The 18,201-nt window shown below is 35.1% G+C and overlaps 1 protein-coding gene across 1 annotated transcript in view; it reads left to right on the forward strand.

The window, feature by feature from the left end:
- The window catches only part of SEC24A (SEC24 homolog A, COPII coat complex component), a 60,563-nt gene that overhangs the window by 37,494 nt on the left and 4,868 nt on the right, over nt 1-18,201 (forward strand). The window contains exons 14-20 of the mRNA XM_068535914.1: nt 61-181; nt 501-659; nt 6,728-6,901; nt 9,786-9,896; nt 11,546-11,721; nt 15,287-15,424; nt 17,942-18,046. Of these exons, the coding sequence (XP_068392015.1) occupies nt 61-181; nt 501-659; nt 6,728-6,901; nt 9,786-9,896; nt 11,546-11,721; nt 15,287-15,424; nt 17,942-18,046 (984 nt within the window). The remainder of the gene's footprint in view (nt 1-60; nt 182-500; nt 660-6,727; nt 6,902-9,785; nt 9,897-11,545; nt 11,722-15,286; nt 15,425-17,941; nt 18,047-18,201) is intronic.

Here is an 18,201-nt window from a genome sequence, read left to right on the forward strand (position 1 = left end):
TGTATACATTTTATGACAATTTAATGATTTAAAATTTTTTCTCTTCGTAATTATGAATAGGAAATTCACTTGACACCATCAACTGACTTCTATAAGAAATTAGCCTTGGACTGTTCTGGTCAGCAGGTAGCTGTTGACTTATTCCTTCTCAGTGGACAGTATTCTGATTTGGCTTCTCTGGGTAAGTTCTTCCTAGTGATTATTTTTCTCATGTGAATGTCAAAATGGTATTTTTATGATGATATGTTAAAGAGAGGACAGAGTGAAAGAATTCTTATTCCCTTGGGAAGTTAGTTTAGTTTATAATAAACTTTATAGTCTTCTACTCTGAATATTTATAATAGAGAAATTTCTATATTACTATTTAAAGGGATGAAATAATTCTTTTTTGCCAATATCTTAGGAGGCTAAGGAAAGATTGATTCAAATGCTTGTAGTTACTCTGGTGTAGTAATAGTAGTTAATAGCAGAATTTAAAAGGAGTATGTGTTCTCTTCCAGGTTGTATTTCTCGGTATTCAGCAGGTAGTGTCTATTATTATCCCTCTTACCACCATCAGCACAACCCAGTGCAAGTGCAGAAATTACAGAAGGAACTACAGAGATACCTCACTCGGAAGATTGGCTTTGAGGCAGTCATGAGGATTCGGTGTACCAAAGGTGGGGGCACTTTTTTTTTTTTTTACACTTACAAAGGCGTAAATGTTGCTTTTGATATGAATAAATATACACATATTTTTACCTAGTCTTTTCTCATAAGATTTGTTCTTCTAAGGTATTGTACTTACTTTGATGGACTATGCAATTAAGAATAGAGAAGATACATATTGAAAAACTAAGCACTATTTTTTTTAATAGGAATTGCTATTTTTAAAAATTTATTATTTTATTTATTTATTAATTTATTTATTTTGGCTGTGTTGGGTCTTCGTTGCTGCAAGCGGGCTTTCTCTAGTTGCAGCAAGCGGACTTCTCATTGCGGTGGCTTCTCTTGTTGCGGAGCGCAGGCTCTAGGTGTGCGGGCTTCAGTAGTTGTGGCTTGCAGGCTCTAGAGCACAGGCTCAGTAGCTGTGGCACATGGGCTTAGTTGCTCCGCGGCATGTGGGATCTTCCCAGACCAGGGCTCGAATCCGCGTCCCCTGCGTTGGCTGTCGGATTCTTAACCACTGCGCCACCTGGGAAGCCCTAGGGACTATTTTGAATATACTAAAAACCACTGAATTGTACACTTGAAAAGTGTGGGGGTTTTTGTATGTGAATTGTATCTCAGTGAAAAAACATCTCATCCCCAAACAAAATAAAACATATTACTGATGGATTTTTATTCCACTTATTGAACAGTAGTAGTGGAAGATCTTTTTTTTTTAACAACTATTTTTTAAAATTGTGGTAAAACAGACATAACATAAAATTTACCATTTTACAGGACTTCCCTGGTGGTCCAGTGGTTAAGACTCCATGCTTCCGACGCAGGGGGCGCAGGTTCAATCCCTGGTCGGGGAACTAAGATCCCACATGCTGCACAGTGCAGCCAAAAAATTAAAAATTAAAAAAAATTTTTACCGTTTTACCATTTTTAAGTATACATTTGAGTGGCATTAAGTACATTCTCATTGTTGTGCAGCCATCACCACCATCCATCACCAGAAGTAGGGTATCTTTTAGTTTGTGTTCTTCTCATTCTGCACCTGCTACTAATACCTTGCCACACTGTTGCTTTGCAAATAGTCTCACAGTTTCAGAATGCGTATGTTCAATGTGTTTTTCAGGATAAATGTTTTGTGGTTGCTAAATGTGACAACTATTTTCTTATGAAAGTGGGAAATTATAATTCTTTTTTTTTTTTTTTTTTTATAATTCTTGATATTTCATTTCTTCACATTATCAACCTGTTTCTACTCTTTTATTCAGATTTTAAAATATTACGGCTCTGTAAAAGGGTGTGAAGCAATAATTTTTTACAGTGGAAAGATTATGTGAAATATGTAGCAAAAAATAGGTATCAAAAGATAAGGATCCACAAACCTGTCCACTGGATAGATGTTAAAATCTGTTGATCAAATGACGTGTCAAATGAAGTATCAGATAAACACTTAAGAGGTTGCCACGTCTCCAAACAGCGCACAGATATTGGTGTCACCCATAACCGATCAGTTTCCACAATAGCATTCTGTTTCCTTTTTTTTAATAGAAGCTTTATTGAGATAAAATTTACATATCATACAATTTACCCATTTGAAATGTACAATTCAGTGGTTTTAAATATATTCACCACGATATTACCACGATCAATTTTAGAACACTTTCATCATTCCCAAAAGCTACCCTGTACTGATTAGGAGTCACTTTTCATTCCCCCACCTAGGCGACTGCCAGTCTGCTTTCTGTCTCTGGACTCGCCTGTTCTGGGTATTTCATATTAATGGAGTCATACAATATGAGGTCCTCTGTAACTGGCTTCTTACACTTTAATGTTTTCAAGGTTCATCCATGTTGTAGCATATATCAGTATTTCATTACCCCCCCCTTAAAAAAATATTTCGTTTGTTTTTATTTCTCATAGTATTCCATTGTATAGATACCTCATTTTGTTTATCCTTTTATCAGTTGATGAATATTTGGGTTGTTTCCACTTTTTGGATATTATGAATAGTATTGCTATGAACTTTTTTTTTTTTTTTTTTTTTTTTTTTTTAATTTTGGCCACGCTGTGTAGCATGTGGGATCTTAGTTCCCCAAGCAGGGGTCGAACCCACGCCCCCTGCAGTGGAAGCGCAGAGCCCTAACCACTGGACCGCCAGGGATGTCCCTTGCTATGAACATTTGTGTAGAGGGTTTTGGACCTGTTTTCATTTCTCTCAGGTCTATACCTAAGGTATATACTTGAGTCATATGGTAACTATGTTTAGCTTTTTGAGGAACAGCCAGACTGTCTTCTAGAAGTTGCACCATTTTACATTCCCACTAACAGTGAAAGTACTGATTTCTTCACATCCTTTTCAATACTTGTTATTGTCCTGTGTTTTTTTTTTTTTTTTTTTTAGCCATCTTAGTGGGTGTGATGTGGTATCTTGTTGAGGTTTTGATTTGTATTTCCCTATTCATGAATGAGGTTGAACATCTTTTCTTGTGCTTATTGGTTTTATTTATCTTCTTTGGAGAAATGTCTGTTCAGATCCTTTTTCCATTTAAAAACTTGATTTGTTTGTCTTTTTATTATTGAGGTTTTTTTAAAAAAAATAAATTTATTTATTTATTTATTAAACTAATTAATTTTTGTCTGTGTTGGGTCTTCATTTCTGTGCGAGGGCTTTCTCTAGTCGTGGTGAGCGGGGGCCACTCTTCATCGTGGTGCGCAGGCCTCTCACTGTCGTGGCCTCTCTTGTTGAGGAGCACAGGCTCCAGACGCGCAGGCTCAGTAGTTGTGGGCCCAGTTGCTCTGCGGCATGTGGGATCTTCCCAGACCAGGGCTCGAACCCATTTCCCCTGCATTGGCAGGCAGATTCTCAACCACTGCGCCACCAGGGAAGCCCTATTATTGAGTTTTAAGTGTTCTTTATATATTTTTAGATACAAGGCCTCTATCAAATATATGATTTGCAATATTCTTTCTCCATTTTGTGGGTTGCCTTTTTCACTTTCTTAATGGTACCCTTTAAGGCACAATTGTTTTTAATTTTGGTGATGTCCCATTTATCAACTTCTTCTGTTTGTGTTTTTGGTATCTTATTGTAGCATTAAACCACTGCTTAATCCAAGGTCATGAACATTTATACATATGTTGTCTTCTAAGACTTTTATAGTTACAATTCTTATATTTAAGTCTTTGATTTATTTTTAGTTAATTTTTGTATCTGATGAGGAAGGTGTTTGACTTCATTCTTTTGCATCTGGATATGCATTTGTCCCAGCACCTTTTGTTAAAAAGACTATTCTCTCCCTGTTGAATTGTCTTGGTGTCCATGGCCCCTTGTTGAAAATTAGTTGATCATAAATGTGAGGGTTTGTTTCTGGATTCTGAATTTTATTCTTTTAATCTGTCTATCTTATGCCAGTACCAAACTTTCTTGACTGTTGTGACTTTGTAATAAGTTTGAAATTAGGAAGTATGAGTCCTCCCAACTTTTCTCTTCCTTACCAAGATTGTTATGATATTCTGGGTCCCTTGCATTTCTGTATGAATTTTAATTTCATCTTGTCAATTTCTGCAAAGAAGCCAGCTGGTATTGGATAGGAATTGTATTTAATAGGTAAATTTGGGGAATATTGGCATCTTAACAATAATAAGTCTTCCCATCCAAAAATATGGTATGTCTCTTCTTTAATTTTTTCAACAATATTTTGCAGTTTTCAGAATGTAAGTTTTGCATTTCTTTTGTTAAATTTATTCCTAAATATTTTTTTCCATTATATTGGAAATAGAATTATTTTTAAAATTTCTTTCTCCTATAAATATAATTAATTCTTTGTATACTGATCTTGTATCCAGCAACCTTGTTGAACTTGCTTGTTAATTCTAATAGTTTTTTAGTATTTATGTTTTAAAGGGCCCATTTGTTGTATCCCATTCATTCAAGATTGATGGACCTCAGAAATGATTATTTCTGCAGATATTGGCTCTAAATTAAGGGGAATGTACATCCTAAAAGTGCTTTTAAGACTTTTTCTATTTGGCAGGACAGAAGCTATTTTATATGTACCTAACTTTGCATAAAGAGCTTGGACATAGAAACCAACCTATGCCCTCTTTCTAGAGTGCTTAATTTACTAAATCTTTGTGGTTAATTTGCTTAGGTTTCTCTCTCTTTTAATGATAAATTACATTAAATTCATATTACATGAAATAATATGCTCTTGGTAAAGCTACAAAAAAAAAAGGTGCAGTACAAAAAGATATAAAATGAGAAATTAAACTTAAGCCAGTATAGTCTACCTCAGAGTTTCTCATATACCCTTGAAAAAGTTTTCCCATGCATAAATAAGCATGGGAATATATTTTTGCCTTCAAATAAAAGCAGCGAGGATCACATCTGGCTTACTTTGTTTTCGTATGTACAGAACTACATCCTCCTTTTTTTCCTGATTACTGTTGTAAAGTTGGTTTTTATTTCACAAGCAAAATATATACCTTTTATTGTAAAAAATGAAAACATTATTGATAAAGCTAAAGTCCTCTTGCATAAGCTTGTGTGTGTTATTTCACTTTCACTCCGTCCTTATGTAGTCACTATAACCACATTGCGGTAATGCTAAGTTTTTCTATACATTTACATACATATGTACCTCTCCATGGAAAATATATAGTACAGTGTAGTAGCATAAATAACATTATACATGTTTTCAGCAAGTCTTGAAGATCTAATAATATTAGTTTATGTAGATCTGTCTCATGCTTTTTAACTTCTACCCAGTATTCAGTAGAATGTAAACATCACAATTTAGTTATTTTCCTACTGGTTGTCATTGAAGATATTTCTGATTTTTTTTGTTACGCTTAATTATTTTTTGCACATATAAATTTGGCACTTAATTGTATCTATAGAATAAATTTTTTTTTTTTGAGTTGTCAGTGTGAGCAAATACCAGTTGTGAGATTTGTTAGTAGAAACACTGTTATGAGGATATTTTACAAGGATATTCTAGGATAAATTCTTAGTTATGGAATTACTGGAGTCGAAATAAGTACCCATTTAGAATTTTGGTAGATATTGGCAAATAATTATCGAAAAAAGTTTTTTGAAAATTTGAGTTCATTTAAGAAGATATCTTTTATTCCTTCCCCACTAACTACTTATATGATTCTGCTTCCAGTTACAATGTGTGGGTTGTTTTTCTCCACACTACCAAGCAGTTAACTCAGTTCTGACATCGTCTATGTAGAGCTAGCATCAGATCTCACAGGTTATGGGTTCAGTCTCACAAGACCGTCTCCCATCCTTCCCCCCACACCACCCCATTTCAGAAGCCAGTTGCAAGTCCAGTTTGTTAACCTGTGCTTCTGACCAACTGGCTATAGATTGGATGTTCCAACGAATCCCTCCTTTGGTTGAAATGATTGGCTAGAGTGGCTTATAGAACTCAGAGAAACATTTTAATTACTAGATTACTGGTTTATTTTAAAAGGATATAACTCAAGAACAGCAAAATAGAAAAGATGCATAGAGCAAGATATAGGGAAAGGGAAAGGGCATGGAGCTTCTGGAGATTCCTTGCTCTCTTTGAGAGCTTCACTCTCCCCAAATCTCCATGTATTCACAATCCCAGAGCTCTCTAAAGGACCCCATCCTTTTGGGTTTTTATGGAGGCTTTATTACATAGTCATGACTGATAAATCACTGACATTTGGTGATTGATTCAACCTCTAGCGCCTCTCCCTCCCTGGAGGTAGTGGTGGGGGGATTGAACTGGAAGATCTAACCCTCTTATCATATGGTTGAATCCTCTGACAACCAGCCCCCATCCTTAGGTTACCTAAGTGCTTTCCAAAAGCCACTTTGTTAACATAGCAAAAGATACCTTTATGACTCTCAGCACTTAGGGAATTCTAAGGGTTTTAGGAGCTCTGTGCCAGAAACTGGTGAAGACCAAGTATATATTTCTTATAAACCACAATATCACATCTAAACTTTTTAATTTACTCTGTGCTATTCTGATAAGTGACAAGGATAAAATGTAAATATCTATATGTAGGTATATATAAATCATTTTGATATATTTTTCTTTTCTAGGTCTTTCCATTCATACTTTCCATGGGAACTTCTTTGTTCGGTCCACAGACTTACTGTCTTTACCCAATGTAAACCCAGATGCTGGGTATGCAGTACAGATGTCGGTGGAAGAGAGTCTTACTGACACTCAGTTGGTTTCCTTTCAGTCAGCACTCTTGTATACATCCAGCAAAGGTAAGTTTTTTTGTTTGTTTTACTGTGGCAAAAACACATAACATGAGATCTATCCTCTTAACAAAATTTAAGTCTAAAATACCGTATTGTTAACTATAAGCACAATGATATAGCAAAGGTAAGATTTTTGATTTGGCCATGTAGTCTATGGCTTGTGATAAACTCCTTGAGAGTCTAGTTAGTGTCTGAAATATGTTCTGGTAATAACAACAGTCAATAAAACTGAATTAAAAACCTTTTTCTCATAGTGCTTATTCTAGTAGGGGAGACAAACAATAAAGAGGATACATAAGTAAAATAGTAGTATGTTACATAGTAATATCAGTTAAGGAGAAACAGAAAGCAGGTGAAGGGTTTAAGAAGTGCTGAGGGGATGGTTTTTAAAGATAGGGTTGCCAGGAAAGGTCTCACAGAGGGTGACATTTGAGTTAAGTTTTGAAGGAGCTCAAATGGAAGATAAACACTTTTTAAGGGTATAATTTGTTTAGTACTAATTAATTTATAATGTGTTTTGTCCTAAAGATGATGTGAAGGCTGGTTAAATTTATTTTTATTATTTTAAAGATTCACAGCTCTCACCCTATTCTGTTTTGTCTCCTTAAAAAAGGTTTTGGAAGTGTTTCTGTGCTATGTCTACTGACCTTCACAGCCCCACCAAAATCTATAAAAAGTGTATAATACAGATATTTTAATGAAAACCTTTAGTATGAGAGAAGTCCAGTTTTTGTACTATGATTGTAATACTGCATACCATAAATGTAAAAGTAAGATGGATTTCTGTCTCTAGGTATCATTTTTTATTTGACAGAAGAACATCCCAATCCTTTTTCTGCTCATTGATTTTTCTTAACATTTTAAAAAAAAACTAATATATAATTGACCTATGGTAAAATCTACCATTTTAATATATAGTTCCACAAGTTTTGACAAGTGTGTGTGTGACCACCACCACAATTTAGGTATCACAATCTGTTCTATTACCCCTCAAATCTCCTCGTGTTTTTGTAGTCATTCCTCTCCCATCCCCAGCCCCTAGCAACCATTGATCTGTTTTCTGACCCTGTAGTTTTGCCTTTGTAAGACTGTCTTGTGAATAGAATCATACAGTAGGTAGCCTTTTGTATCTGGCTCTTTCACTTAGCATAGTGCATTTGAGATTCATCCATATTGTTTCATCCAGCAGTAGTTGTTATTTTTTATTCCTAAGTAGTATTCCATTGTACCCAGTTTGTTTATTCACTTTCCAGTTGAGGTACATTTGGGTTGTTTCCAGTTTTTGGCAGTTTCAAATATAGCCCCTATAAACATTTGCATGTGGATTTTTGTGTGAGCATAAATTGTGATTTCACTTCGGTTAATACTTTTTTAGTGTTTTCGACGGATGGCTAGGTTGTATGGTGAGCTTATGTTTAACTTTTTAGGAAGTTGCCAAACTGTTTCCTAAGTGGCTGTACCATTTTGCATTCTCACCAGCAGTGTATGAGAGTTCCAGCTGCTCTGCATCCTCACCAGCATTTGCTGTTATCAGTGTTTAGTTTTTGTTTGTTGTGTTTGGTTTGAGGTTTTCTGTTTGTTTTGTTTGTCTGTTTTGCCATTTTACTAAAGTATAATGATATCACTTTTATTTCATGTTTCCCAAATAACTAACATTGGATATCTTTTTATATATTTACTATTTGAAATTTAGTTTATTTCTAATGTTTTGTTTTTATGGAAAATGTGATTATAATATCTATCCATGTCCACAAATCTTTGTCATTTCTGAAAATTTCCCTAAGATGGATTTCTAGGATTGGAAATAAAAAGTATAGAGATCAACTGTTTAGAAAAATCTTGGTATTGCCAGATTGCTTTTCAGAAATATTTTACCAATTTGTAGTCCCATCCAGTGCCCTTTTCATTTCAGCCTCTGATTTTGTGTGCGTGTATCTGTGTGTGTCTGTATCTATGTGTGTAATAGTTGTTGTTGCCAATATGATAGGCTAAATATTGTATCTTATTTCTTTTAGTTATGAATGTTTTTATCTAGACTAGAAGCACTAAACAATGTTACCCTTTTTTGTAGATATCACTTCTTCTCTTTAAAAATAATTTGTATGAGCTCCTCCTAGATACAATTTCATTAGTCTTCATGTGTCCCTGCAGGTTGTAGTGTGGATATCCTCTCTAGTTTTTTTACTTGTTCTTTTTCTTTGTTGTTCAAGGTCTTGCTCATTAGAAATTTTTTAAAGATTGACATGATATTTGATATTTTATGGCTCTCAAAAGATTTTCATTTTTGTTTCTTGTATTTATTGATTTTTATTGTTGTGGGTAATTACCAAAGAGGAAGTATTGTGGCTTTTAGTTGACTTCTTTCTCTTTTTTTTTTTTTAATGAAAGCTTTATTTGTTTGTCTGTTTGTTTATAATTTGGCTGTGCTGAGCGGCTTTAGTCTATTTCTTTTAAATTTTTTTCCTGTGATTAAAAAGAAACATAAAATTTCTCTGGACTTAAAATATCAAAACAAACTCTAGAACACATCTTGGAGTAGTGTTGTTTTACAGTATGTATATTTTCCCAAAATTGTTTTTGCGAAAAAGGATAAAGTAACCAAAAAATTCAGAAAAGAAATTTTTAAGAAGCTAGCATGTTACCATCATTTGAATATGATCCCTGTGGTCTTTTCAGTAATACCTTGAAGAAAAATAATTTTGTAGTAAAAAAAAATAAAAGAAATAATGCTTTAGAGTTTTCACGAATTAAAGTTTTGATGCTGTCCCTGCTTACTATATATAACCTTGTTTGGTTCCAAATTCAAAAGAACTCATTTTTCCGAGTAACTTTAATACAAACTTTTTTTATAGTGCTGTCCCTCACTATCATTTGTGTGTTTTGTCCAAAGGTGAAAGAAGAATTCGTGTTCATACTTTGTGTTTGCCAGTAGTTTCAACTCTAAATGAAGTCTTTCTTGGAGCTGATGTTCAAGCAATTTCAGGGTTATTGGCCAATATGGGTAAGAATTGTTATCACCTATTGCAAATATATTGCAAGTAGTAACATTTGAAATATCCACATAGTTTTGTTTTCCTTTAAATAATTAACTTTACGATTTCAATATTTTGGATCCGGTGTATGCCTGCTAAGTAAATGGATCTGCTGCAGATAACCTGATTCTTTTTTTTTTTTTTTTTTTTAATTTAAACAGCTTTATTGAAATGTAGTTTCAGTTTATTGAGATACAAGTGATACAACAATCACTTAACCCATTTAAGTATACAATTCCATTGTTTTGAGTATATATATACAGATTTGTGTGGCCATCACCTCAATCCAGTTTTAGAACATTTCTGTCACCCCCAAAAGAACCTCATGTCCATTAACACTTACTGCTCACTCCCTTCTTCTTCCCTCACTGGCCTTAGGCAACCACTAAACTGTTTTCTGCCTCACAATCTGCCTGCTGTGGACTTAAATAACCATGTTTTCCTTAATATCTTCCATCTCAGAGTTGCTTTCTTGGATTTTTTTTTTTTTGGATCCTTTTTTCAAATACATAGAGCTTAACATCATTTTGTTTCTTGCTCCCTTTCTCCTTCAGGGATGACTACCAGTGGGTCCATTTACTTCAAACTCAAATCTGCCTATAATAGGAATAATTACCTATTTTCTTGAATTTCCTATTGGGAAAATTTTTCTTTAATGGAACATGGTAAAGATTCTAACCTCACTTTAGTCTCATGTGTTGTCAAAAGTTAAAAATTGTGACCTAAGAAATTTGAGGGTCATTGCCTTTATATTTTGTTGAACTGGTATGTTTTGGTAACAGTGTGATTATTATTATTTTCAGTAACAACTATATATCAGGCAGTATTTGTGGATTTTAAAAAAATCTTCACAACAAATATTAGTTCTGTTATTAAATTTGGTTGATCCCAATAGGCACTTTTTTTTCACATTTTGTCAAAATCTTTAAAATCAGGATGTCTTCAGTTGATAGTCTTAGAGTTACTGTTGATCAGGTAGCAGTAGTCTTCATTCTTTCTTGCTTGTGTACAAATTTGGTCATAGCAGTTAATAACATCACTTCATTGAGTGTATTTTTGATAGCACATGAATTGAGTGTAGTAGTAGTTTGAGAAGTCTTCAAAACAATTATAGTGTTTTTAGTATTGAAGAAATTTTTTGAGTATAAAGAAAAGCATAAAATAGTGGCATGACAGATGATGAAGATCATCTAAATAGCCAAGAGTTCTTTCAATAAATATGAAATTAAAATTCTCTGTGTTAAGAAAGCATGTGTGTTTAATTGCAGAGTTTTTTCTTTCTCAATGATACATAAAATAAAATGGTGGGTTACAATTAATAACATCTTAGATTTGGCGAAATACAGTTTTCCCATTTTACAGGTAAGGATACTGAGGCTCATGAAGGTTAAATTACTTGCCAAATATTCATACTGCTAGGAAATAGCAGAACAACATTTCAACGCAGGTTGGTTTGATTTTCCAAAGTGTGTGCTTTTAACTGCTATGTTTGGTTCCTTGTGTATGTAATAACTTGAGAGAGAATTTGTATAATTAAAAAAAACTTTTCTTTCCTTAACAGTGGGGTAGCTAAACTTCTATCTTTTTTCTCTTTTGTCCCTACCTCAACCTCTGTTAGCTGTTGACAGGTCTGTGACTGCCAGTCTGAGTGATGCTCGGGACGCCCTAGTGAATGCTGTCATAGACTCTCTTTCAGCTTATCGTTCTTCAGTCCTAAGTAACCAGCAGCATGGACTTATGGTTCCTTTTTCTTTGCGGCTTTTCCCACTGTTTGTGTTGGCTCTCCTTAAACAGGTAAAAGAATCAGAATCAGAAACTAACACAGTGAAAATGTCAACAGCCAAAGTTTTTGTCCTGTGAACCACTAAACATTGTATATATAACTTTACATCAGTTAAGTTTTCTGAGGACAGGGACCTTAACTCGTATTGTATCTTAAAGGATTTGTAACCAAAAAAATTTACAAAATACTGATTTAAAGTATGTGCTTTCTTTGTAAGAGATGCTCACTGATGAAGTATTCACTGATGTTATCAAAGATGCAAATGATCAGTTTTCCAGTTTTTCAAAACAGGAACTGTATATTTTACTGCTAGAGCAACAAGTCACACACAAGACTCTTCTTATGATGCTTTCCTGCTCCCTACAATATTTCAGCCATATTTCATTTCTTGTTTTTTGTAATGCAATTACTATGTATTTATTTAGGCTGTGTTGGGTCTTCATTGCTGCGCACAGGCTTTCTCTAGTTGCAGCGAGCGGGGGCTACTCTTCATTGCGGTGCATGTGCTTCTCGTTGCAGTGGCTTTTCTTGTTGAGCACAGGCTCTGGGCGCACGGGCTCAGTAGTTGTGGCACACAGGCTTAGTTGCTCTGCAGCATGTGGGATCTTCCTGGACCAGGGCTCAAACCTGTGTCCCCTGCATTGGCCGGCGGGTTCTTTAACCACTGCGCCACCAGGGAAGTCCCACATTTCATTCCTTAATCTTACAGATGCCTTCTCATACATGTGTACCTATTTCCATGATCTGCATTATGCTTTCCTATCCTTGTCTTTGAGCTCAAATGTCGTCTCTCTGGCAGTTGCCTTTCCTTCTGTGACCCGGTAGCTCTTTGTGCATATATTTATTTATAGAGGACTTTTTAAAAAAATATTTATTATTTATTTTTTTATTTTTTATATTATTATTTATTTGTCTCCCCTGCCTACCTTTTGCCTATACCCCTGGCTCCTGAAAAAAGAAAAAAGGAAACTCTAGCCTGGTGGAGGAGGCTTATTTTTCCAATGTCCAAAATATAATGTCCTTAGAAAACAAACATGGTTACCAAAGGGGATAGCGGGGATTGCGGGGGAGATAATTAGGAGTTTGGGATTAACATACACACTACTATATATAAGATAGGTAAATAACAAGGACCTACCGTATAGCACAGGGAACTATACTTAATATCTTACAATAACCTATATCGGGCTTCCCTGGTGGCGCAGTGGTTAAGAATCTGCCTGCCAATGTAGGGGACACGGGTTCCAGCCCTGGTTCAGGAAGATCCCACATGCCGTGGAGCAACTAAGCCCGTGTGCCACAACTACTGAGCCCGCACGCCTAGAGCCCGTGCTCCACGACAAGAGAAGCCACCGCAATGAGAAGCCCGTGCACCACAACGAAGAGTAGCCCCCGCTCGCCGCAACTAGAGAAAGCCTGCGCACAGCAACGAAGACCCAATGCAGCCAAAAATAAATAAATAAAATAAATTTATATATATAAAAAAGTAACCTATACTGGAAAAGAATCTGAAAAAGAGGAAACTGAATCACTTTGCTGCACACTTGAAACTAACACATTGTAAATTAACTATACTTCAGTCAATAAAAAAATGTCTAAACTTGTAGACTTAGTATAACTTTCCCTTATAAAAGTTTATTAAAAAGCTCATGTTAACAGATCACCTGGGGAACCATCCCAGATTCCAGGATGAATTAAGGACTGCTCTTGTCAATTTGTATACTTTCTGAACTCCAGCATTGGCCTGTCAGGTGTATGTTGTCTCTTCCAGGCAAGAAGGGCAACCTGTTACACATTGATAGAAATAGCTTTTGAATCTACTTCTAGTTTCTTTAACTCAAATTATGTATTTGCACTTCTGAATATAATGTAAATGCACAGAGGTTACATAAATACTTAAATTTTAACATTTAAGAATCTGAGCTCTTCCCTCTTCAGGTCTTTCATTAAATGCTGTCCTTCACTGAGGCCTGCCTCCCCTCATCTCCCCATTTAATATGCAGTACTCTCATCCCATCTCACCCTGACATTCTTTATCTCTCTTTCCTCCTTTGTTTTTCTCCATAGCACTTAACACTGAAATACCACATATTTTGCTTGTTTATTATTTACTTCTCCCTTACTAGGATTTTTGTCCACAAGGACAAGGATTTTTAACTTGTTTGTCTACCACTTTGTCCCTGCATCTAGAACAGTTCTTAGTACATAGTAGGCCCTCAGTAGATATTTTTTGAATGAATAAATGGAACTTCTTTCATTTCCCATAGTACTCTTTCTTTAAGAACCTTTTCTCTTGCTTATTTATAGTCAGTGCATTTGTTTTTTTTTATTTGTTTTATAAAAAATATTTATTTATTTATTTGGCTGCACTGGGTCTTCATTGCGGCATGCAAGATCTTCGTTGAGGCATGCGGGATCCTTAGTTGTGGAATGCAGGATCTAGTTCCCTGACCAGGGATTGAACCCAGGCCCCCTGCATAGGGAGCACAGAGTCTTAGCCACTGGACCACTAGGGAAGTCCCAGTGCATTTGTTTTAAGGCATACTTTCACTGCTGTTATCTCTCTGCCTCTTTCTATTCCTTTCCATCAATAGAAATGGCTAAAACCTTACCTCAGAACTTCATTATTCTTCATGGAGCTAATATTCCAGTTGAAACTCACAATTACTTATTATCTGTATTCTGCTAAGCAGTTGTCTTCAAATTACTAATTTTCCTGATTGATTTGTGAGCTTTGTTACATTAATTTCTCTAACTGTGGGAGAAACAAGGATAGTTAACCACCATTAATCATCACCCAGCTTTTACAGAAACTTAGATCTTTGGTCCTTTATATTTCATACGTGTCTTTATTTTGTCATCTGCAATATAACTTTATCCTTCTTGCGATGTTATTTAGATTTTTACATCACTATTGCTATATGGTAGATAGAGTGTTTAGATCGATTTCATTGATTAGGAAACAAATGCTGGAGAGATTAAATGACTTTGCCATGGTCAGATAATTAATTTGTCAAGACTTTCAGGTGAGGATATAGCCACAGTTTAATAGATGTGTGTGACTTATTAAGGTGTGTGTGTATATATGTGTGTGTATATATATATATATATATATATATTTTTTTTTTTTTTTTTTTTTGGCTGCGTTGAGTCTTCGTTGCTGCACGTGGGCTTTCTCTAGTTGTGGTGAGCAGGGGCTACTCTTCGTTGTGGTGCACGTGCTTCTCATGCGGTGGCTTCTCGTTGTGGAGCACAGGCTCTAGGCGTGCGGGCTTCAGTAGTTGTGGCTTGCGGGCTCTAGAGTGCAGGCTCAGTAGCTGTGGGCTTAGTTGCTCTGCAGCATGTGGGATCTTCCCGGACCAGGAGTGGAACCCCTGTACCCTGCGTTGGCAGGCGGATTCTTAACCACTGTGCCACCAGTGAAGCCCCAAGATATATTTTTGAAAGAATAATTAACGGTAAATTTGTTAATTCTGTCTGAAGATATTCTTTTAACAACTGATATTTGCAAAATTTTTTATGTATTTGTTAAATACCTTTTCTTTTTTTTAATGGGGGTGTATTTTTTTGTTATAGAAATCATTTCAGACTGGGACAAATGCATGTCTAGATGAACGCGTTTTTGCTATGTGTCAAGTGAAAAATCAGCCTTTGGTTTACCTTATGCTCACAACTCATCCCAGTTTGTATAGAGTTGACAATCTCTCCGATGAGGTAAGATTGATTCATTTTTTAGTTGCTTTTACTTGAAGGTTTATAAGCCTAATTATATTGAATCCACTGCAGAAATGAAGAAAGGTGTTTTCTTTTTTAAAGCTTTTCATTTTATTCCTATATAAAGAAATTCTGGTTTGGGGAAGCTCCTGAAAATAGTACCTTTATTTAAGTTATTAAAATAATAAGCTTTACTGTTTATTTAAGACAAATCTTTAGAGCAGATCTAAGTAAATGAAGAGATTGTCAGATTGACCAGAGCAACCTATGATTTATTTATTTAAGCAAATTGATCTGAAAGGAGTATCCCTAGAGTAAAATTACCCTTAATTTAAATACCTCAGGTCAATGTTTAGTGTAATGGTGTTCCTGAATTAAAGAGAAAATATTTATCTAAGTTGTAACATTATTTTCCCTTGATAGGAAATTAACCTGAGTTAAAGCTACAAGCATGAAAATGTTGAATCATAACCTTTCTTCCTACATTGTGATCAAATTAGGATATATATGTTGGAAGTAATATTTTGGTTAAAACCTTTTTGGAGTTTAAAGATTTTAGGATACCTTGCATAATAAAGGAGAAATTGCCTGTGAAATTTGAGGTAACTTTTTAGCAAATGAAAATTGTTGATGACATTATTAGTTTGTATTACAAAAATAATAACTCAAGATTAATCCTGTGTTTGACAAGTTCAACTAACTGGACCTATCTTGTTCTCACATTAAAAAAAAAGGCAAATTAACATAAAAATACAAATGCAATATATTAGATGTGTATAATATGGAAACCACTAGAAAGAAGAAAAATAAATCACTCATATACATTCAAAGACAAGCACTACTAGGACTTTCGGTGGTGTATTTATCAGGACTCTCTTTTCTGCAAGTAAGCTTAGGAAGGAAAGGGGACTGATGTGGCACTCAAACACAAACCACACGAAAGGCTAGGGTATAACTAAACTCAGGTCTAGCTCAGATTCATAGACTCTCTAGCATTGCCTCGTTCTTTCAGATTAGCCTTTTCTACAAGACTAGAAAACAGAGCCACTGATAGCTTCCCATCTTTATCACCAGAGAAGGACAAGGCTCTCTTTTCCTAGTTCACATTAATTTCTGAATGGCTGTATTTAAGTTATAGTCTCTCTTGCTGCCCACACACCCTAAGGCCAGAGGTCTTAAGGTGTTGTGATTAATAGTTCCTGGTAGAGCTAAAGCCTTATCAAGGTAGTACCCCTTGACAGGTCAGTATTTTATTTACTTTCTCCTTTAGATAAGGTTAATTAAGTACCAAGTTTTAGTACTTAAATCAACTTTTGGTCAAAAATGAATCGTTATAAATATTTAAAGGTGTGTGTTTGTGTGTGTGTGTTTTAAGATGGCAGTACTATACTCAATTATAAATGAAAACCTTCCATTTCTGGCCTTAATAAATATTAAATTGGAGAGAACTATTAAAAACTCATTTGCATTAGACTTACTCTTCCCTCAGGATGTGTACATTGATCTAAGCCACGCAATCATCTGTTATTATTAACTAAATTCCAGACTTTATTTGGATCTCACTAATGTCATTTATCCATTTAGGATACGTGAATATTGATTGCATTTATTGTATTAGTTTTTAAAATAATAATTAAGATCAGAAATTATTTTGGCTTTATTGGGATTCATGGTGACTTTGTTTAGATAAGTGTTACATATTTCTTCCTCTTCTTTTTATTTAAATATGAATAATTGTGATTTACCTAAATAAGTTCCAAAGTCTCAGAGGTAACACTCATTAAAATTTTTGTTTGTTTAATTGTGGCTCCCTATTACCTGTATCTAAAAGCTTTAATCTTTTTTTTACTTTATTTATTTATGTATTTATTTTTAACATCTTTATTGGAGTATAATTGCTTTACAATGGTGTGTTAGTTTCTGCTGTATAACAAAGTGAATCAGCTATATGTATACATATATCCTCATATCCCCTCCCTCTTGCATCTCCCTCCCACCCTCCCTATCCCACCCCTCTAGGTGGTCACAAAGCACCGAGCTGATCTCCCTGTGCTATGCGGCTGCTTCCCACTAGCTATCTGTTTTACATTTGGTAGTGTATATATGTCAATGCCACTCTCTCACTTCATCCCAGCTTACCCTTCCCCCTCCCCGTGTCCTCAAGTCCATTCTCTACGTCTGTGTCTTTATTCCTGTCCTGCCCCTAGGTTCTTCAGAACCTTTTTTTTTTTTTTTAGATTCCATATATATGTGTTAGCATATGTATTTGTTTTTCTCTTTCTGACTTACTTCACTCTGTATGACAGACTCTGTGTCCCTCCACCTCACTACAAATAACTCAATTTTGTTTCTTTTTATGGCTGAGTAATTTTCCATTGTATATATGTGCGACATCTTTATCCATTCATCTGTTGATGGACACTTAGGTTGCTTCCATGTCCTGGCTATTGTAAATACTGCTGCAATGAACATTGTGGTACATGATTAAAAGCTTTAATCTTTTGCTTAATTCTTTAGGGCGCAGTCAACATCAATGATCGCACTATACCTCAGCCACCTATTCTTCAGCTTTCAGTGGAGAAGCTGAGCAGGGATGGAGCTTTCCTCATGGATGCAGGCTCTGTGAGTAGTCTTGACTGTGCTGGATTCTTCTCTCTGCATACTGTTACCTTCATTCCACTTAATATTTCTCTTCCTTAACAGATTATATGCTATTTAATCTGTATATTTTTGTATTAGCCACTTCTCCCTCCATAGTCTCCTTTCATGCCAAGCAT

Source organism: Eschrichtius robustus, chromosome 2 (assembly GCF_028021215.1).
Source record: "Eschrichtius robustus isolate mEscRob2 chromosome 2, mEscRob2.pri, whole genome shotgun sequence".
Lineage (NCBI taxonomy): Eukaryota > Metazoa > Chordata > Mammalia > Artiodactyla > Eschrichtiidae > Eschrichtius > Eschrichtius robustus.